Here is a 23,837-nt window from a genome sequence, read left to right as displayed (position 1 = left end):
GAAATATAACAAAACAGCTCTTTAAATGTAACACAATTCTATTAATCCCCCTTAAACTAACTTATTTGTTAAGTTGGTACAAGAACTAGCAAGAGTAAAAAAAATAAAACAATTCACTGTGAAAACTGTCACAGCTTTGCAACAATATGATTGGGTATGATGTGATACAATACCACACACCATACAATACAGTACGGTACAATCGTTACGATACGATGTGATGCGATACGATAGGTTACGGCAGGACACGATAGAATATGATACTGTATGCTGTGCAACAATACAATTTAGTATGCTACGATACGATACAATAGGGCACAATAACATATGATATAGTGGTACGTACGATACAACACAATACAGTACAATTCAGTACAATATGATACAAAATGGTACAAGACAACACAATATCATGTGGTGCGATATGATATAGTACAATACAACATGATACAATACAATGCCATAAGGTACAAAATGATACGACATGGTATGATATCACAATAAAGGGGGATGATGCGTCACAGTATGGCGCGGTACAGTATGATACAATTACGTTACGATAAGATACGATATAGCTTCATTGTCATCGTTTACACTGACATTTATTTTGCATCCAACTTTGAAAGCAGTCAGAAAAGATCCTATTAACAACTACCCCAGGTTCACTGTTCACACTAGAGCAGCTCACAAAATACTGGACAGAAACCAGGGCAGTTTATCCTTGTCCCCACAGTCTTTATGCTAAACTGAGAAGCTGCTGGCTGCAACTTTATATTCAATGGAAGTGAGAAATTGGTATTGATCTTCTCATCTAACTCTCTGCCAAAAAGAAAACAACTAAATACACCCCAAAATGTCAAACAGTTCTTTAAAACCAACCCATTCAATTACAAATCAACAGCAGTCAACCCTCTGTGGAAACCCTGATGTCTTAGGTAAGTCAGTGTCAGGAGAGAGCAGTAGATTTGAATGCTCTGAGCTGAAAGGCTGGCTTATATGAAAAAAGGTTCACGTGAAACAGTGAGATCTGCTCTCTGAGGGTTGTCCATCTCCATGGTAACATTCCATGGGCTGCAGGTGAGAGGTAAAAAAGGGTCTGATGAGGCTAGCAGGGCTGTAGGGAATGGGGCTATCAAACCTTTAACACCGAGCAAAAGCAAAACAAAATGTTGTTTCCCAGATTTTATTTGTTTTTGTGTTTGGAGTTTTCGTCTAAAAGAAACGTCTCTCTAGAATCCTCTTCTAATGGTTTGATTCATTCTTTTTTTGGTTTTCTGATTTGCGGTATCCACTCTTTCATGTCACAGTTGTCAGAATAACACTGTCTTTCTATCGTCCTATCATTTATAAAATGGTTGTAATTTCTGTCAATGTTAGGGGGTAGTCTCGCAGTAATATTCAGGGATGGTGCTGCACATCTCCATCAGGTGCTGCATGACCAGCAGTGCATACTAAACACCATCTCACTGTGGATATGCCTGAAAGCAAAAACATGAGGATTACCAGGGATGAGAGGAGACTTCTGTTTAAAGATATGTGGCCAGACAGTGTTACAAAATGAGGCTTTCTGCCCCCCTTTAGGCTATTAAACACAACCTTTTCACTGCTCAGGGTGATACAGTATGTTGATCCACTCTTTCCTGTGATTCTGAGTATTTTCTGTGTTATGTTGTCAGGATACTTATCTGATCAAAAAGCCGAATTTAGTGTTTACTCGTATAGATTTGGGGGAGTTTTCCAAGGTGCACATGAGCCCCTGTTCATTACAGCCCTGCCCAGATAGAGGGTTCCCTTACCAGCCATGACTGAGACTCACTTGGGCGTGAGGCGAGGGTCTCCGTAGGGTGCGTAGGGAGACATGTTTAAGAGGAACTCCTTGGGCGGGTAGGAGCTCCACCTCTGTTGCACGTTGCTGCTGTCATTGTTATTCCAAAAGTCTCTGTCTAGATCACTGTGACCAGAGAGAGAGAGAGAGAGAGAGAGAGAGAGAGAGAGAGGGAGAGAGACGGAGCGGTGAGAGCAGGAAACAATCAAAGGCAGTAAAACAGAAGAATAACATCGCAAGATGAGATAATGATAAGTCAGTAAAAAAAACATCATTAAAAGAGCAAAGTTAGAACACTGTCTCATAAATCTAAAGGTCAGGTAGCGAGTGTTAATAGTTATGAAATATGTGACCGTGTCACTGCCTGTGATGTTATATTCTGCACAGTGAGCTGTTCTTTGAGAACATAGACGCTGAATACACCTGTTCATTAAGTACAAGCTGAGTGAAACACTACATACGACACACATTCCCACGGGGTTAAAGTGTGGGTTTAAAGATAAGTCCATTGTAATCTGTGTGTCCAAAAAACCTTATGGCAATGACATGCTGGTGCTAGATAAAACACAGAGAATAGAGAGGAAAGAAGCGACCTGCACGTTCTATAGCTCTGTCAGGGCTGACAAGTAAAACAGAGGAGGTAAAAAAAAAAAAAGTCAGTTTGGAGCAAAAAACAACAGGTAATTGTAGAAGCACACATTGAATATAAATTGAGAGCATAACATTTGGGAGACAGCAAGTTAAATATCAATGAAGAGTGATATAAATCACACATCATTAGCTGCACATCCTTGAGAACCACTGATCTATGTTAATTTTAATAACAACATAAAATCAATGTCCACCCCAGTTGCCAGGGTAAAATGTTGGCAGTGAATTACTCATACGTTAACATTTGTACGTGTCATAGGCTTCGTACCATACTGGCCTTTTTTTTTTTTCAACAAAACATGTCATATCACATTGACATGACATGTTTATGATCTAACTTACACATCCAGAAGAAGAGGGGATGGGAGTGGAGTTACATGTGCAATAGGGAAACCACTGGATATTTTTAAAGAGACCTTAGGACAATTTTAGCCCTGTTTTGATGCAACAAAATGCAGATATTTCTGGAACATCTCAAGTGGTGTAATTGGTGACAAAACTGTGTGTTTTTAAGGAGACCTTGGGATATCTCCAGCCGTGTGTGTGGTGACCAATAAAAGCAAAAGCATGATCTTTCCCTAACCTTAACAAAGTGTCTTTTTGACGTAATGTATCCAGACCATAAGCACAGTGTTGTCACATGAAAAAAATGAAAACTGAATCTAAAGAACCTGTCAAGTTTCCACATAGCAGTGTTTCCGATGTTTATTCTGGCAATTGGGTTAAAATATTACTGTCCAGAGTCAAAGCACGATACCAATCAAACACAGCAGCACAGTTTAAGTACACCGGCATTTTCAGAAAGACAGTTATAGTTTTGAATGTTCTGAATTTAACCAATCTGAACATCCAGTATTCAACATATATTTGTATATAACAGTGTTTTAGAGTTGTGTTTTGTGTGTGACCACTGTATCTGACTGTTGGAGTCATGCCTGGATGTACATTTAATTTTGAGCTAAAGCTTATTTATCCGTAATCCAACCTTTGATTTATACAAACAGAATACACTTTCGCCCCACTGTGTGTTAAATTGAGCCTCTCTAATAAATGAAAACTATATAACACTGTTTCGGGGCATCATGTCATGGTGGATATTTCAGGCCACGTAGGGGGTGCTACAAGATTAGCTTTCAAATCAGAAAACGGCTGTTAAAATGCAATACTATCACCACATCATAGATCATTTCCATATGCCTCCGTCCAAACTGTCCCTGACACCTACTTGATGGCTTTATTTTCCCCTCGACCTCTCACAGAATCTGGAGAGCTGGCAGCCTCCACCCCGGGCTTATTCCTCTTCCCCTGCAAAGACACAGAGAGAGAGAGAGAGAGCGAGAGAGACGGAGAGTGACAGATTTTAGAGCAGTGTCTTGATCGTTGTGTACAAAGGCATTTTTGCAAGTCAAGTGCTCATTATAGAGGCTTGAGAACAGCATCAGGTTCCAAACATGTTGTAAAATAAGATAAATGAGGGAAAGAGCAACAGCTGGTTGGATGCCAGGACCACAGCCTGCTGCCGAGGATCAAAACCTGACGAGGGACCACTTCACTACAATGAGATGCAAAAACACACTCTCACATGCACCAACATGTCACACACGAACAAAGGAAACACGCATGCTTAGACAGTTCACTGAGCAAACTGGATATCAGACACACGATGAAATCAGGCACAATGAGACATATCTGCACATAATCTGTATGTAAATATGATTTAAATATGAAAGACATTAAAACTGAGCATTTATGAGACTCATGTCAGGGCTGCTGCAGCTACAGATACCACACAAGGCCACAAGAATATTTTGCAGTGAGCATGAAAGTTTCTAACGCCGGTGGTGATTGTGAAGACAACATAAAGAGGTCTCAGTAGATATTTTCCTTTTAAAAACACACATCTATCAAAGCATCATCTTCAGCTCACCGCAGCCGTTGTTCTCTATCACAAAGAAAAGAATGTAAACAATTATTCATGTCAAGATTTACTTTACTGTTCCACATAGCAGGAGGATTTGGATCGGGGCTTTCCCCCTTGCTGCATCCATAAAAAAATATTCCATTCAGATATAAGAGACACGTAAGAGACAGGGTTAGACAGCTAACCCGAACAACAAAGTAATTAAATCATACAGTATAAGTGAGTAAAGAGGCAGAGAAAAAGCATACGAAACATATGATACCTGACATATGACCTGACTCATATCAGGAGGTGGAGGGGAGGGTGGTTGAGTTATAGGTGAGACGGCTGCCAAACGAGTAAACACACATTGGCACATTTCCCAAAACTGAAGCAGGTATTTTTTTAAGCCACAACATGATCTTTTCCTATCCCATACCAAGTGACTTTTGTGCCAGATCATTAGCGCAGCATTGTCACTACATAAAATGGAAAACTGAAAAGAAACTTATAAAAGTGGTTTGAAGGAACATACACTGCCAAAATGTATTCTGTCGATTTCGGGTTGCTGATATTCGATCACTTTGGGCCCATGTCCAAATAATTTTTTTTTCAGCGTCCTATCTTTTTTCAGTTGTTCCCAATGAGGAAAGAGAGTATGTGGCACTGCGCCGATGCTTGCTTTTTTTTTTTTTCTTTCAGAGAACTACGCCTTGTTTGTGCGGCCGCTCCAAGTGCCTCTAATTGAAAATCTCTGAACTTTTCAGAAAGGCATTGGGGATGTCACTGTTGCTCTCTTTCAGCCAGCCAATCGTATAATAGATCAGGTGGGACTTGTCATCCGTCACCCTGTTAATCAAGAAAATGGAGGAGAAGCTTGCTCTGGTCGTGTCTGTTTATCATTAGCTTTAGCAGACAGAAACTCAGATCAAAACACAAACAGAAAAAGGCAATTTTTTTTGGGAGCAGATCTTCTTTACACTGAATGGTGCTGGTAAGTTTTGTGCTTTTGTAACGCGGCCCGCTGCAAGCTGAAGAGTCAGCCGTCTCTTACCATAGCCTTAGCTAACGTCATTCAAAAACAATACAGTATGTACTGCACAACTGTCAGCACAATTCTACTTAAAAGAATCATTATGTGGACAAGGGCCCTTACAGAAAAAAGTACATAGAGGTCATACAACTGAAAAACCACCAATAAATAAGTCAATTGCCAATAAACCAATAGGTAAATTATCTAAATAGCTGATTATGTAAAATATTTCTATCCAGCGTGGTGGACCCCATGACTGGGTGAAATCTGAACTATAATGAGATTGTTGTGGGCATAGTATCAATAACAGGATTGCTATTAAACCCTTGCGTCACGTATGAATCCAGTTTATGGAAACTGAAGAAATTACACCCCAGGAAAAAAGAAAAAAGGACATTTTTACGAATCAGAAATCCAAATACATTATTCTCAAAGCAGAGATGCCCCAGAGCTCATCTGAGCAGGAATTAGATCATTAGGAGACAGAGGAAATACTATATAACGTACATTTCTTTTGAAATGCACTAAACGGCTTATTTTACCTACTCTCTGCAAACGCTTACCGCTTAATGGATGGTGCTTTCAGCAGAGCAGTATACAGTCGTTAGATATTGACCTCTACGTTTTTATTGAACTCTATATTTACGGAGCTCTAGAGGGTGACATCACTGAGCTGAGTCACATGGATCCTCTACTCTTACATAATGCTTTTTTTCCTCTATGGTAAACCCACAACAAGGACATGAAGAGCACATAGGCAATAAAATGTCCTCTCGTCGTTTCTCAACCACCTGAAGTGGAGTTTTATTCATAATCAAGGAATCAACATTCTGGACTTGATCCCGTTTGGACATCTCCGCTACATCGCCATCTGTTGCTGCGGGTAATTATCAACCTCATCAACTTGACTGAGTTTTAATCACATATGTCATATTTTGACTAAATATGCAGCACTTTGCACATTCACACACTCCTCCACATCAGCTACGAATGAGAAATATTACATCCTCTCAGACAGATCCAGATCTGAGAAACTGTGTGCCTGGACGACAGGAAACTATTTTGGTCACATTCTGATGAGTTTTATATAATATTAATTTCAAATCTTGCGCAAGAGCTGTGTGATGAAAGGAGAATTATTTACTTTTTTTTTGTTACGTAAGCCATTATTGGTTTCTTTCTTTTTATAGCACTGAGTAGTGTTGTTTCTACACCCTGACGGGCCTGCTATAGTCTTGACTCCTTCGGGAGCTGTTCCAGTATGAAGGTGTGTCTCATTCCCTCCTACACTCTCCACGCTGCTCCTTTTGATTTTACAAGAACTGTCACACACACAGCGGTCTACTAACTCATTACGTCACTATTTCAACTGTCATTTTAACTCCTTCCCACTTTGCCCAAAACTGAGATTCTTCAGCTGGAAATTAGTCACAAATAGCTATCAACAAGGAATGATTATGCTAAATTAAAACGAAGCTATTGAATGTTAATTATCATTACAAGAAGGAGTAAAGGAATCTGTCCTTTCTCAGTGCTTTTATACAAGGCTTCTGTTCTGCTGTCTGCTATGAGCATCCGATGGTCACTACAAGTCATAAAGGTCAGTTTTTATAGTGGACTCACTTAAAAAATCCCTGTATTTTCACAAACCGGAGTAATGTGCACATCCTGTTATACGACTCGTGCTTTTCTTGCAGTTTAAGGTGTTAAGCCCCTGCCTCAGGGACACTAAGTAGACCTTGGTGTGCAGTCACATCTTCTCGCGAATATCCCTTTCAAGCCATGCTGTAAGTGTTTCATATTCACAGGCTATTTTTAGCTCCCGGTCCACCATGACCTGCATGTCTTTGGACTAAACTGAAGAGAACAATACACACAGACAGACACACACACACACACACACACACACAGAACATACAAATTTGAAATTCCCCAGCTGAGCAGGGGGTTCAACCCAAGGACCATCCTGCTGTAAGTGCGAACGTCCATGTCACCACGCACGAGGTAGGAGACAACATAAAGTCTGAAAACGAGGGCAGTCTGACATCATGATTTGCCGAGCTGACTGGATTTGTGTTCCTTTAATTATTCACAGCACGAAGAGTCACAGAGGAGTGACTGTCAGTGAGCACAGATTTGCTAAAGAAAAGTGTGAACCCAATCATCAGGTTATGACACCTTACTGGAAATAGTGATTTTATGAACGACCTTTATGGAACCCTAACAAAAGCTGTTAAAATAAGAGAGAAAGAAAAAAACACTGAAAATTCCACCTGAAGTAGCTTCTAAGGGACACGAGGGAGGTTTAAAGACTCTGAGTGGAATCAGGCACTTCACATATGGCGAGTCTATAATGCAACCTTATAAATATTTAAGAGCTGTATGAACAGCCTCGGCACAGATGTCTCCAGATGTACGCGAAGAACACTAACAGCGTCTGGATTCCTCACACCTAAACAGACAAAATAGGTCGCTAGTCACTGTTGTCCACAGTGACCCGCACAACCAAAAAAAAACAACTCCGGGACATGTTTCTGATCGAACACCTCGATGGTAAAGGTTTAAAAATGTCACATGTGTCCTTGATGTGCACCACCCACATTTTTGAGAAAACAGTTGCAACAGCAGCGGCAGCAACAGTCAGTTGTCTTCAGCGTTTCAGCAAACTACACAGCATCTTCTTCTGGGGACTGTATCTGTATTTTATATGAACTCTAACATGAATCAGAAATACTTTATGATCCCCCCCGGTGAAAATTGCGTATGTTACAAAATATGACACTATAGATATATCGAATAAGATTTAAACAGAGTAAGATAATAAAGTAAAATATGTACCTCAAACGGTAATATTGACCATTTTGTACATACGTTACTTTATAGATATATTTAAGTCAACTTGCTGTCAGAGAGAAGAGTGAGTAAGAAAGCACAGCTGGCACGTGAGTATCGATACTGCAAAAAATCAGTATTGACACTATTTCAAATGATCAGAATGAGTATGTGTTGAAAACGTGTTTTTATTACAACACTTATGTGCAAATGACCCACACCGCTGATTAGTTTTCTTTTCTTGCCCGGTGAATGTGTACATTTTAACAATGCATTATTGGGAGTTGTTGTCGTGCAATTAGGGGGAAACATTTTCAATATCAGCAACAGCAAATTAGTATATCGGCATGTTGCATATAAAACGAAACATTGTGCACCCCAATTAAAAATACTTGGATCGTTCAAAAGGGAAACCTTTATTATTAACATGACTAACTTTCCTACGAGACGGCTTCTTTTCTTCTCTTGTTGGATAAATTTGCAGCTCAATTTTAAACTCGATGATGAATGCAACTTTTTGTTCTTATTAAAGGGTTTTTTAAGCATTGTGCAGCCCCCCGGAGGCGTTCAGACACAGTAGCAGCAGCACAGTGCTGACAGGTGGCCTCTTTATGAATCCTACTGTATCTGTCTCTAATGCATCCACAGTGCTCTCTATTATTTATCATGTCACATCTCTCATGTGACCAAATGTGTACCTACACAACATTCAGCCGCCACCCTGCAAACACACACACACACACACAAACACACGCACACGCACACACACACACACACACACACACACACACACACACACATACTGTACAGTGCATACACACAGGTAAGAATAATATTAGACTCAAGGACTCAGGGAAGGATAGGTTTCTAGCAGTGGAGAATATGCTATCAAGTGCAGCTCATCTATCATTAAACAGAATCATAAAATCTTGAGGAGGCTGGAGAGGAGAGGGTGGAGAAGGTACAATGTTGAGAGAGTGTGGGAGGATGTGAGAAACAGAAGGGAATATCGAGAGGAGGGGGAGAAACAGGAGTACGAGCAACAGAGTAGGGCAAGTGAGAGAACAGGGAGAGAGAACAGGATAGAGGACAGATAGATAGAGGCTGAAACAGAATCGGGAATAATGAAGACGCCGAAGCCGAGCAGAGGAATGTGAAGATGCCAAATGAGACGGGCCGGCGATGTGACAGGGAGAGACACATCACGTTTGTCTCACACCTGGACGCTCAACAGCGACCAGCATCACCTTCTCCTCCCGCCTGTCTGTAAGCCCCTGTGGATGTTTCTGCTTCTGGCTTTCACCTCCTCCCTCCTCCTCCTCCTCCTCCGCCTCCCTCCCCCTCCTCCTCCTACCGCTCTCTTCTCCCTCTTCCACTTCCATAAAACATCCAATGGAATGAGACCAGTTCCAGACAGCTTCATCCCTCCTGCAGCAATGAATCGTTTGTCTTTTACAGCCAGAAATGTATCATTCATATTTATGTGAGTCATCAAAGCCAAAAAGTGATTTATCTCTTGAATTACACACACAAATACGGCTTCACCAACGCAATCTTTGGGAATTATGTTGATATATGACTCATTTGTTTCCCCCTTTGCTTTTTGTAGAAAACATAATTGCTTCCTCGATGATGCTCTCTGGAAACATCAAGGCAACCAAAGTGCTTTGGTTAAAGGGTAAGTTCCCCTAAAAATTACAGTTCAGTCACCATCTTTTCAACCAAGTGCGGATGGAGATTCAGGTGAAGTCTGGAGGTCCCCAAAACATTTCTGGAGCTTTGTGGCAAAACAACTGCGCAGCATTCATCCTAGACACCTGAAGTAGATGGAGACTTGTTTTTAATCATTACTTGGCTCCATACAGCTCATCCAGTGTAATCCAAGTCTCTGGATGTCATGGGATCCAAAAATGATTTGAGAAGATGTTATTGTGAATCACACATAGGATTTCCATTTTGTTCAGTTACGTACACTCTACATAAATTATATATTTTAATGCAGAGTATTTCCATCATGTTGTGTTGATGTGAATATACTTTTTGTTTAAAGTATTGCACGTATAATGCGTTACTTTTAAGCATAATATTTCAAAGTATTAGCAATTCAATTGCTAACTTAACAGCTAAAGTCATAAGGCTGTAAACGCGATGTATTTTATGTTGCAGAACAACACGTGAAAATCTCTTAAGCTTAACCTTATCTCAGCTATCTTACTAAATATATGATTTATCGACAGCGTATTATTTCTTATTTCTCCCTGTTGGTGATCCTTTTCTGTGTCTTACATGACGGGTGAATTAGAAATATTTACATGTAGCAATATCAAAATGCATCTTTTGTGTTAGTTCGTTCATTTTTCTTAACTGTTTTCTGACATTTTAGATCCCAAAACAATTCCTCCACACATGAACGGATGATGGAAATAATAAATATTAGCGGCATCATTCCTGATCTTTTCATATTCTCACCTCTGGCACATTGCTTCCTTACTTTCTTTTTACCTGTAGGTGTGTATTTATTTAACCTTTAGGACTGTGACACAGAAAACAAACATAAGATAATAATATGGCAGATTAAAGAAGGAGAGACAAGGGCTACAAAGGAGAAATTACAGTGGCAGCAGGGACAAGAAAAGAAGAGAGGGATGATTCTGGAAAGAAAACTCTGCGACATTCTAACAAGGACATGGAGATAAAGTGACAAAGAGACAAATACAAACCAGACCATTCGGTATAAAAAAGGAGAAGGGGTGTGACACAAAGACAATGACAGAGACTTAGATAACACAAGGGTAAACAAAGATAAGAAAAGGGTTTGGTCGTCAGGTTTAGTGGGTTTTGTTACTCCAGAGCCAATGATAGCAATTTGGATTTTAAGGAGCATGTAACAAATAAATCTAGGGAGCGATTATAAATGTTAAAATACAAAATAAGTCATTTGGCTCAGCTTGGCTTGGCTTTTTTCCCCTCTGAATGGTCCAGTTCATGCTCGACTTGCGTGCGTTTGATCGACCGCTGTTGTGCGGTCACTCCTCAAACAGAGAGAAAACAGAGATGAGAGAGAGCGGGGCATAAAGACGAAGGAGATCTGGACAGCGTGTAGGAAATGCCAGCAGATCAAAATGTATAGGAGGAATTACTGTCGCTCCAGCAGCAGCCCCATAGCTCAGGGCGACGCTCATTAGCATATGAATCATTAGCATTGGCACAGGAGGCCAGAGGCAAGCGGCCATGATGCACAAAGCCGTGTTTACAGAGAGCACTAAGGTCTGTGATCATGTTTACTGTCATGGCCAAACATGCAGCCGCTCTCTGGCTGCTGCGCCAGAGAGCACAGACAGTAGAAAAGAAGAAAAAAAAAAACCTTTATTCAACAGCAGCACTACAGAGCAGGCAATCACTGGAACTCATGGTCACAGGACTATGCAACCTGACTGGACACCTTCAATGCAATGATGTTCAGACACGTGTAAAGATCATAAAAGATCATGGTGGACTTTGAAATGTAAAGATGTGGAGGAAGATGTGTTTGTAGGAGCCGTTTGCCCTCAGTCATAGAGGCGCTGTCAATGTGTTGAACCTCAGTATTTTTTTTTAGCGTCCGTAGTGTTCAGTGTCAAAAACTTTAACAGTGAAAGATGTATTATTCTTTGATCATAAACATCCTGATTTAAAACACATTTTTCTAATTGTTGATTTTATTTTGTCTGTGCAGAGTTTTGTTCAAGTTCTGTTTAGACACCATTCGATGTTTTGAGTCTTTTGATAAATGAACATCATGTTTAAGCCTTTTGAGGTCATGTATCAAATAACCAGTGTTTTTTTCTGTTAGAGGTAAATCATTTCTGGTTTCACCCTTTACACATGCCTCAATTGGAAGGCAAAGTTGTTTGTTATCATATCATATCAATAAGACCAAAAGTGACAAATCTTCACACTGAAGAAGCTTGGACCAGGGAGTGATTATCAGATCAGTTGCAGTTTATGATGATTGACTAATTAATCAACTAATTGGTCTCAAAGTAAATGTAAAAAAAACAACACTAAAGGCTAAAAAGATGTGAAACCTGCAGGGTGCATAGCGGGAAGAGCATGGTGTAATTACGACTTATCATCCAATAAATGACAAGTTCCTTAATGATTGTTTTAGTTATAACTGATTAAAACCAGTGACTGAAGCATCATGTCAAATGCGATATATTTACATACATTAGTTCATTAAGAAAAAGGGGAAAATAAGTGCAAACTCTTATTTTAAAACGACTGAACAAGCTCGTCGTCAGACCCTCACTGGACAGGAGGTCTGAGCAGAATTCTTTACACTGGTGTTCTTCAATCCCTGTCCATGTTTGAGATGTTCACCTGGGTCGTTGTTGAGCCTCAACAGAGCTCGAAGAGACACTGCTCATTTGAATCCGGTCTGTTGGGGTAGGGAAACATTCGATGCAGGGCAGGGGGACCAGGACTGAAGAACAACTTTACAAGCTTTACATGATCAGAACTAAAAGTATTGTATCCCCACCTGCATGGATCACTATCAATGATGGACCCCAGCTCAGAGAAAATAACTTCCTCTCAAACATTTCAAATAACACGTCATGTGTAAGCAGAAATGTATAAACACATCAATAATCACACGACTGATAAACACTGTAACTTACCAGCTTACGTTGACACCAGGTGCAGACGCCACACAGAGCGACCAGCCAGACGGCACAAACCACAAATGCAACAGACACCAGGAACACACTGAGAGACACTGAGCCTGAGGGAGGGAGACAGAAAACACATCGAGAGGACAGCATTAGTGCAGTTCCTGAGGTTTGAAAAGTTCACTTTCTGAATTCCACAAGTGTGTGTGCTCGAGTTGAAAGTGCAAACGGCAACGAAACTCTTAACATCAGGAGTAAATGCCCTCCTCCTCTCCATTCATCCTCGTCATCTGGCATCTGCCACCAGTGAGCCGCGGAGAGAAATGTACCAGGAGTGAGGGGGGAAATGACATAAAGGCTCCGAAGCTGCTTCATGCTCATGTTCCCTGCATGTATCAATGGGAGATGTGCACATGTCAGGAAGAGATAATACCATGGGGCCAGAAGCCATGCAATTACCAGCTTCCGCTTTTCTCTCTTCTATCTCGTAAAATCCCTCAGCAACTTTGTTCCCCGTCTTGACAGATGAAAAACTTCTTCCACTGCCTTCTATCCCTCCTCGTCTCTATTTCTTTCAATTACTGCCTCCCGATAATGCCGTTCATTCAGTTGTCTGCCACCTTCCCTGCCAAGTCATTTAAGATGCAATGGCACGCTCGCAAAACAATGTCGGCAAACAATGAGCTCATAACTGCTACATACTCCTTCTCAGCACTGCAGTCGATCTTTTTCAGAGTCTCTCTACCTGAAAAATGCGTCCGACTTCCCTTTTGTCCCTCCGTTTCACTTTTCGTTCCCGCCTGAGCACGTCCTCAACGTTTGCACATTTTGGGGGCCAATAACGGAGGAATTAGCTAAGCCAACTTAAACATCCTCATCCACCCTGTTCCTTCACATTTCATTAACTCCTCTCTTTGTCTCCTTCAGTGTATTATGTACCTTTTAAGCAAAGCTCAGTATTCTCCGGTAACATTGCTTTATTTCTACATGTATCAGTCACACGTATTTCTTGTGGTTTGAACACTTTTTGGAAACAACTGGACTCACCTAAGTGCACAGCTCAGCAAAAATATATAACAAACATCTATTTGTTTTTAACATTATTATGCAGAATTATCCTGTTCAACTGAAAACCAAACGGTGGTAACAGATGAAAAAAGAGAAAGCAAGAAAAGAGAAAACAATGTTAGTAGGATAGAAGTTTTAAATGCGCCGCTTGAGGCACATGGCATTCAATAACTTTCATAAGGTTTTTAAACATCATGATGAATTTAAAAAGGAGCTTAAAAGTTGGGTTTTTAACATCCTTTTCCCAAAGAACAAATAACAGTGAGGCTGCCTGCTGCATCTTTATATTGATCTATCCTTGTACCTGTCCCAGAGGCTCATCCACTTTGCATTTATGCAGAGGTTTATATCCTTGCTTTTAGCCGTTTGAATTCCTCCAAATATTAAAGTGTCAGCTTCTTTTTATGCAACAGCCACACGAATAAAGCCTATTTGATAAGGTATCTGAGTTTAAATCGTGAAATATATGCATGGCAGAGTACTGTGGCAATTAGGATCACAGGGTCGAGTTCTGAGCCTTTCAGCCTGGGAGCAGAGGCTCTGTTGTGGTGACATCGCCTTCAAAAGCGCTTCAGTGCTGAACAGATAAGTGGTCTCAATCTTACTGGTGTTCTTGCCAAAACATGCCGGAAAAACAGAACGCTCGCTCTGTTGAAACAGCCACAGAAGCTGAAATACTCTCCAGCTGGAGGGAATACAACCAGCTGGAAGGAAGAATGGCTCCTTTCAGACCTTTTAGAACTGCCAGACCTCCATGTGTGGACACACGAGTCTGACAGTTTTTCACTTGGTGGGGTGTCATCAGCAGGGGGACTTTCTGGATTTCTGGCACTAACCCACAGTCTTTTTTTTTTTTTTTTCATACCAGTCAAGACATCATATAACCAACCCAGTACAATTCTTTATTCGTACCTAACGTTAAGATGGCAAATCATGATCGATAACTGCTCACAGTACATGCGATACAAAATCATGTCTTACTGTTTTACATTCTGTAATGGCCTCTAAATATAATATTTTTATTATTTACTAAATTCAAATTGCCTACTCAAGTTCAAGGGAATCGTTTGCTTGATGCGAGTCACATCCTCAAAAAAAAGTTTTGATGCGCTTATACGTGAGCTGTTTGCTCTTCGCATTTGTGACAGAGTTGCTGCTCAAGGCGAGTTTTGCTGTTCTGAGTTGTCAATACACTCAAAAGTAAGTCTAGAAACTATAGTTTCCTGCTAGCGAAGTAAGCTGTTCTTTGGACCTCCACAAGGAGGAGGATTTAGACTCGGAGCAACAGAAGGGGGCTCGGCAGCTTCTCCCGACATCATGACAGAGGCGGAGAGGACGAAGACGATGTTGTTGGAGGAAGCTATGAAGAGATAAACGAGCGAGAGGCAGGAAGTGAGGGTCTCAGACAGGCTTTTTTTGTCTCTGGCGACGGCTTTGCTAAATAAAAGGTTGAACAGAAACACCAAGCTGGACCTGTGGCTGTTGAAGTGTGAGTAATAGTAGCCAGTTAGCTCAATTATAGCTTAATTTATTCTGTTGATGTTTGGCTGTGTTAGCAGAATCAACTTGCTGATCATAAACTAAGTCAGCCTATTTAAACAGAGGTAGAGTTGTTAGCATGTTAATGACGCATCTGACAGATTGTTGCAGGAGACTCCTATTTGTATTCACAACAGCCAAAAATACGAATGACAACATAATGTTACTTTAAGATTACAGCTTTATACTAAAAACTGGCAGATCTGCTATTGCGACTCAGCCCAACCTTCTTGCTCTTCTTCTTCCTCCTCCTCTCTGAACCATTGAGCTTTGACGAGTGATTTCAGCTGGAGGTAATTCAAACCTAAGTTCATCCGCTGGGTGCTTTAATAACTGGAGGAATCCAAACTGCTAAAAGCAAGGATACAAACCTCTGCATCAGTTTTTACCTGAATGAGCCTCTGGGAGAAATACAAGGATAGATTCAATATTAGGTTGTACCAGCCTTGCAGTTAGTTTTCAGGTTTTATGAGAGAATGTCAAAGAACAACAAGAGATCACTCCCGAAGCCTCTCTGCAAATGATTTTTAACAAAGGCCTCGAGTCGTGCTTTTCAAACTTTTCCTCGAGTTATAATGTTTTGAGGATCTGCCTTCTTCTTTCCCAACAAGTCGATTGGTAATTCTTCCTCTCCCTGTTATCTCACGCTGCATGATACAATCCCCTTCTGCATCAAAGGAAAAATGATGCTGAAACAAATATTCCCATGGACAAGGGACTCGCCAGTTTGTTGACAAGTTCACCAGGTCTGCCCGGCGCATTTGCAAATTGAGATCCGATCACAGTGTGGACTGGAATAACGAGACCACGTTTTAATACCAGGTGTAAATGCAAAGTCAGATGCCACCGTCCAGATAATGTATCCAGCAGTGTTTTAATTCTTTCAAGAGTATTTACAACCCAGTTGGACTACATTTCAGCACCATGGACAGCATCCGTCCCCACTGGCACTCCAACTACAGGCTGAAATTAAACCTGTGTACAGACAGCCCTGCTTCATTATTCAGGTTTGATTGTAAGAATGTCAAATAAACATTAAGTGAAGTGCAGGTATAGAAGCCTGAGTTAAAAGGCTTCTTGGCTCTTGAATCATGACAACTGCAGAATAATAAAAAAAACAAAAAAAACAACATGCCTACGTGTTTCTGCCTTCATCAGGGCAAATATAAAATGGTTGCTTTTGGGCTATTTGATATAAAGGTTGGCAAAGATTCACATGATCAGAATGAACAGGTTCATGTGAGTAGTCTGGACAGTTTGAAGGCCCTGACACACCAGGGTGACAGTCGGCCATCGGGCATTTTCCGGGAGTGTCAGTGGCTCTAGTCGTTTGGCATTAGACGGACCTTGTTGGCAGCTTTTAGGCCGATGAAGCATGTTGAATCTGTGAGAGAACTCAGTCTAACTCGTATCACAGGTAGGCGGTGGATCAGTGCAGGGAAAGAAGACGAAAAATGAAAGGGAGAACTCCTTGAGCCGGTTGCTGTTATATCCATGATTTCACCCAGTTAGCGCCTTATTTTTCTCCTCTGCCTCTTCGCCAGTGCCATTTGCAAGTTTTTATCAGACATTTTCTCCATTAGAAGCAGCTACATCAGCAAGAGTGGTGTCAAAAGATGCTGCTTAATCATAACAATGGTTTTTATGTTGGCGGAGAGGTATTTGCTTTCGCTCAGAAGGTACTAGCTTCTGGGCTGTCGGCTAAACAAAGAAAGTTACGGAAATGGAGAGAAGTCCAGTCCTGTGTGTTGAGTAACTTTCAGTGTGTACACTCAAACTGATTCATAACTGATTGTTTTTGACTGCAAGGATGTCCGGATCCTGAAACTGTATCACCTTCAAAGTGCCTTCTTTGAATCTTGACACCAACATGATTGCAAAGACGTTTCTCATATAGACAGGCCAACGAGCCAACATATGGAGGTACTTGTATTGGTATTCACAAACCTATGCATTCAAATTTGAGTACACACATGCAAGCCCAAGAGAAACCTCATTCAGAGTGTATTTTGTCTGTGATTACAGACGAGGGCTGAACACATGAGGCCTTTGCGGTTCCGCTCGCACTTTGCTGTGATTGTTGGATGCAACTCTGGTGTTACCTCAGCTGCTGCACCCCGCTGGCAATCTGTATAATCTCTTTCACCCTCACTTGAGAACAAGATCTTTGCCAAGGAGATGAGCTCATACCCTCCAAAATCCACTACCCCCTGTGACCTCTCTCACTAAATGACCTCTTGAAAAATCTGCTGCAAAAACTGGCCTCATTAAAATGTACTTATCATTGCTGAGAAGCTTCTTTTATTTACTCTACCAGTAGCAATGGATGACAGTGGCAGTAGGGTCCCTTTCCACCTGTTTCGCTCTCGATACCTGACAAAGAGTGACATTTATTTCAATTTATCAGTTCCTTAAACTAGCTTTGAGGTATTGTTGTGTGAAAAATAATTAGAAAAAAATGTCCATGCCTTAGAAACTAACCATCTGAGCTACCAATCAAAGACTAGGGCTGCAGCTAATGATTTTTTCATTGTGGATTGATCCGTTGACCATTTTCTCATTTGGTCTATAAATTGTCAGAAAATGTATCCCAAAGCCCAAGAAAATGCCTTGTTTTGTCCACAACCCAAAGATATTCAGTTAACTGTCACAGAGGAGTGAAGCACAAATTCACAGTTAAAAAGCTGGAATCGGAACTTCTTTTAAGGTTATCTACTGTAAAAAGCCATCACTGTATTTGAAGTGAGCTGGAAATTATAAAATATGCTTTGAAAAATGAAGTCAAAGGAAGCACCAAATGGACATTAAAATGTTAACACTTCATGACAGGGCAAGGAGGCTCAGTGAACCAAGTGGACCTCTGTGTGTCGAGCAACTGCTCCTCTACTGTGAGAGGAGCCAGCAGAGGCGGTTTGGCCTCACGTGGCAAGAAAAACCTCTACTTGGAGTTGAAGTGGCCAAAACTGAGTGGAGGGAAACCACAGGAGAGGACACACGATAGACATCTCCCATCGGGCTGGGAGAAGCTGCTAACTGGCCAACCCAGGTGATTTTGAGCTAATTATGATGCAATCTAGATAAATTAAGCAGCTGATTGTTGACATTAGCTAATGTTAGCTTCTCCAGTGTTCATTTATTCTGTCTGATTTTCATCATCTTTCTCATGTCCTGTATCATCTCTTAAGGCTGGTACACCATCTACTGTACTATACTGCAAAAATCATTATACTGCACAATCTTCAAAAGTGTTTGTTTATTTGTCATGAAGGTGGAGCAGCTGTCAGGATTTTATCCTCAGAACTTTTAAGGCATCAATGCTGGTTTCAAAGTTAGAGATCATGAGGCAAACTCCCTCACGAGATCAACACTGTGTGATGCGTTTAATAGCTCAAAAATATACCTGGTTAGCACATAAAACTAGTTGTGACTTCTATATAGGTCAAGATTGAATTGTGATGCTAATCTACAATAATCGTTTCAACACAGCAGTAAAACTTTCATCACATTTAGGGGAAAAAAGCTCAGTTCTACTGATGGAAGCTAAAACGTGTGTTTTATGACTTTTTCCTTGGTGATTAATTTATATACTATATGTCAACTAAGCCCAGTCACCAAAATAGGATGTTGGTATTTTATGTTTCAAGCATGTCAACGTTTCACCTTCAGATTACATGTGTGTGAGCTGTCTAATGAGACGTCGGGACATTTTGCAGCAAAAAGAGGTATGTCAAGCCAAAACATGACCTTTTTCTGACCCGTACCCATTATTACTGTGGATAAACCTAACCAGAAGCTAACCACATCGTTGTCATGACAAAAACATAAAGTTTCAAAGTCCCCATACATGTATCGTAGACATGTTGTCAATCATTTTTTTAAGCTTCTGGGGCTGAACACACCTAAGACCCGAAAAAATGTGACGTGCAATGCTTAAATCCGGCACGGGGACGTATGTCGGTGGTGACGGGAGACAGTTTTCTCTGCTGGGTGAGTTCAGTTTGAGTGACAGTGGGAAATGGCGTTGACTACACTGGTGAGCTATTGAGCATCTCCCGTCTAACAGCAACATTGAGGGAACACACTGCTTCAAATTTAGAAATGCACATCCATCACAATATTTCATCGTTGACATCGTTGTATGCCGGTTCGACAGACGTTTTACAGCCCTAATGATAGGTATGAAATGTTGTTTTACAAATATAAAATATGGTTTACAGACACCACAGATCACATTCATTCTAGTGCTTGGGTTGGTAAGGTCTGTGCTTAATTTCATGACGAAAAAAAAAGGCCTGTTAAAACCAGTCCTTAATGAGTACATGCTCTGCTGATGTAATAATATAATGTCAGGTCATGGGTTGTTTAATAAATGTGGATTACTTCCAGATGCAGCACCTACTGTGCTGTGTTTGGTATCATACTGGGCACCTCCCATGGCTCCGAGTGTAAACAAGAGGCTTGCAGTACTGCTCCCATCGCTCAAACTCTCTCCCTCTTGTTCTCTCTATGTTATTTTGGAATTACTGCATACATAATCTGAGATCATTTAGTTAATAATCACCAGGCATAATGCTAAGCCTGTTTCATAATTAATTACAAGCAGAAGTGTAGTTCCTCTCTCCATGTTCTTTTTATAATTGTTATTCTTGTCGACCATCTTCCTACTTGCAGTGTCTCTGCCAACACGCCGTTAGTTTCACTCACGTGGTAATTATATAATTTATAACACAACTGATTATAAGTGCTCATCAGAGGAGTAGCCTTCATAAAACTGTTGTCTCTCTCTCCCCACACATGCGGCCCACTCTCTCCTCCCCAATCCCACGCCTGTTATTCCAAATTTTACAGCAATTTACAACACAGGCTTAATAAGACTTAAGTGCTATTAGGTGACATTAAGGTATTAAGTTGTGGTTTATATTCATGGGAGAGAATGATCTTGAAACTGAAACTGTAACTGCCTATATTTCGTTATTCTTAACACTAGACCACCTTGACGAAACTCGAAGGAAAATTAAACTAAATTCAAAATGGCTGACTTCCTGTAAGGTTTAGGGTATGGCGACATTTGTAGATCTTGGTGTGATACACATGCCTACCAAATTTCAAACTTCTAGGCAAAACGTATCACATGGGCTGCTTCGTTGAATTTACCCAAGGGCAGCTATCGAGCCATTTTGCACAACATATGCACAAAACCCATTAAAAATCAACCTCTGATGCCTGTGCAAATTTTTGTGCGTTTTTTATTGTTAGAACCACATGAAAGATGCATTCAAATAGCAGGAAAATTATAATAATCTTATTCAATTATATGTAGTAATCTTTCGGCTACGTAAGTTCAGTGCTTGGGACCCAACAAGTCTGCCACCAGGTGTCTACCAAGAAGTAACAATTATTGCCAACATGACATTAACTTGTTTAATGTCATGTTGGCAACGAAACATTTTCCAAGCCACCTTGAGAACTTTGAAAACTGTCAGCTTAAATTTGGACCAAAAAAAAAAAAACATGTTGTACACTGCGACTCTGTCTGTGCCTGCAGACATCACCTTAAGGGGTTGCACAAGGGTTTTGCCATTGGGCCTTGAAAGCGACAGCCCAAATAAAACATTGTTTAGAGGAAGGGTATTACTTCCAATTGAGAGAGAGGCTGCACTTTTTGTCAGGGTCATATCCACACACACAGCACTGATTTCCTAAATTAAACTCTGACCTCCAACAGACAAGAGGTAGGTAGAAGTTGTCTGCCACACCTTTATTGTAAAGTCTAAAACTGTCAGCCAAAGAGAGGACAGGGATGTTGTGATTATTTACCTACAGATGTAGTCTGCAGTGTCCTCTGCTGCTTCAGGCTCTCTCTAAAACACCTCCCCACGCTGTCCTTCCTAATCCAGTCCGTGCTCTCTCTGTCTTGTGGGCACCAGTATCTCTCTCTGTCGAAGTGCCCCCTACTCTCTCTGCGTCTCCTCTCCTCTACCTGCTGTGCTTATCTGTTTGTGCTCTGTTCGCTCAGCTCCCGGTGTTAGTGCCTGGCACGACACAGAGAATAAGCTCTGTTATTCACTGGAGACCTCTGGAGGAGCATCTCTAGCCGTGGGTCGTCGCAACATGGAGAGGGCCGGCACCACGGGAGGTGGCCCTTGACTGGCACAACAGAGGCGCTGCCAGAAGAGTGGCGACCACTGGGAGGAACATGGACATCCAATTACACAGAAGACCAAAGGGAAGGAATGAGAAAAGCACCTCTCTTTTAAAAAGACTATCAAAGCTCAGCACGGATCCAAACGCTGAGAATAAATGGGTATAGTTCATTAGCTGCGAAGATTACATTATTCACTCCTCGTGATTCAGTGTCAATGGCAGGAGTGAAGAAGAGGGAGGAAGCTGTGAGAAGGTTGGCAGGTGGAGTAGACAGCCGGCTCAATCTTGAATTCCCAGCTGGTGTTTGTTTGCCTCACCTGTAAGAACCTGACTGCCCAGTTGGCTGAAGATGAGTTTTGCTGAATCTCGCTGGCACAAGTACACGGTTGACTAGTCAGTAAAGCTTTTATTTGTGCCAATTAATCTTGACAAATGTTGTGTATCTGTCAATTTACATCTACTTTAAGCTTTCTAATTACAATCAAGTAAATAGATCGACTGCTTCATTTTGATCACTTTAGTTTTACCTCCACTTATAAATCACTGAGTTTCCAGCAGCTCTCGCTCCACATCTTTGTCCAACAAATGCTGGCTGCCTGCGGCGGAGCTCATTCTTCCCACTGCTTTCCCCTGAAGTGCAGCCTGAAGCACAACATTTTTACAGGTGATGGAGCAAAAAAAAAAAAAAACACTTCTCTTTGCACGATCAAAAGAGATGCTTTAGTCAAGATAACATATTGGAGATGGAGGTTAGCTTCTTGCATTTTCATCTGAGAATATTGGCATGTCCAGACCTGAGAGTTTTGGAAGTTTCAAGTGTACAATTATGTATTCTAGGGTTTGACAAATTAAGGCTGCTCGTCAAGAAAACTGTACTTCTGGGATCAACTGTGGTCAGGCACTGTGGTTCGGGCAAACTGCCGGCAGTGTTTCTGTACCACAAATACAGCAGCTCGCTGACCTTTACCACACGTCAGAGGTTCCAGCAAAATTGCAATAAGTAGTCGTCAACTCTTTGGTGAACCAGGTCCCGTGTAGCATCATATTTCTTCACGTTTTAGGGATCATACAGCCAATCTGAGCTACAAACTTGGCTCATTTATTCCTGCATAATCAGGGAGGGACCTCAGAAGACAAAACACAGAATAGACTGAATAAATGAAACTACGGTAAACAACAAACGCTTCTAGGTTATGCAGGTCTGGCACTAATACAAAGAGTGACTTTACCAAATGTGGTTGGTGCAGTTCAAACAAAAACTGTGGTGCAGCTCGTCTGTGGTGTGAAAATAAAGTGGGCCAACAACAGGAATCAGTGATGAGTAAATATCAGCATTGTTTTAGGATCTTAACTAATCATCTTATCTGGGGATCGTGAACTGACCGTGGGAGCTCTGTAGGCGCAAGGAAAGGCAGAACTTTTCAGTCTTAAAAGGATTTAGAGATTTTTGTAATAAACAGGTTGTAACTCTGAAGCGTATATACTTATTCACCTATGTTGAACTGCTGATGCTTCGGTAACTTCGAATTAACTCCCAAATGTGATTTCGCACCCTGGAAGTGCCTTCGGATGGGATCTCTTCAGCGCTCACACCACAAGACTTTTAAGATCCTCACAGATTGTGAAATCGGGGTGCATCAAGCACGTTAGACGGAAATTCACAGATGTTCTTCTCTCCCATCTTTAACCTGCACACACTGCAAGACTTGAAACTAATGCGGCACCACACACTACAGAGCGCCACTGAGATGACTGTGATGCAGCACCTCACGTGATCTCAATTCTAGACAATTGGAGGCGACTTGCCCCTCACATTAACAGATAATCAGGGCCAACCTCCATGACAGACCAAGCTCTCGCAAAGATTTCTCCAGTTGTCAGAAGGCTTTGTGGTCTGAGCCCAGCCTCAATGTCGACTTTGAGCAGTAAAGTTGGTTTCAGTGTTTAATAAGACACCTGCCTATTGTGCTGAGACACAAGATACAATTTGTAGACCTTAATAAAACTGTAAGATGTGATACAGTGCAGGATCTCTTGGTATCAGTCACAGGAATTAGATTTTTTTTAACACACACCAAAACGACTAAAAAAACTGCTTGTCAGCATCTCCCAAAACAACAAGACAAGGTGGTTTTGGTATCAAAACTCTATGGTGAGGTTTATTGTGTGTGGGTTTGTGTGTGTTAGAATCGC

The 23,837-nt window shown here is 41.2% G+C and overlaps 1 protein-coding gene across 4 annotated transcripts in view; it reads right to left on the bottom strand.

Annotated features, from left to right (window-relative positions):
- Positions 1-23,837, bottom strand: part of syt7b (synaptotagmin VIIb) — a 117,433-nt gene that overhangs the window by 50,643 nt on the left and 42,953 nt on the right. For 3 of the 4 annotated variants that reach the window (XM_030414042.1, XM_030414041.1, XM_030414043.1), the window contains exons 2-4: positions 12,903-13,006; positions 3,702-3,781; positions 1,817-1,951 (exon numbers count right to left, since the gene is read on the bottom strand). In XM_030414042.1, the coding sequence (XP_030269902.1) occupies positions 1,817-1,951; positions 3,702-3,781; positions 12,903-13,006 (319 nt within the window). The remainder of the gene's footprint in view (positions 1-1,816; positions 1,952-3,701; positions 3,782-12,902; positions 13,007-23,837) is intronic. The other variant, XM_030414044.1, reaches the window with a different exon arrangement.

Source organism: Sparus aurata, chromosome 4 (genome assembly GCF_900880675.1).
Source record: "Sparus aurata chromosome 4, fSpaAur1.1, whole genome shotgun sequence".
Classification (NCBI taxonomy): Eukaryota; Metazoa; Chordata; class Actinopteri; order Spariformes; family Sparidae; genus Sparus; species Sparus aurata.
The sequence above is the reverse complement of the archived record's forward strand: the minus strand, read 5'-3'. Positions and strand labels throughout refer to the sequence as shown.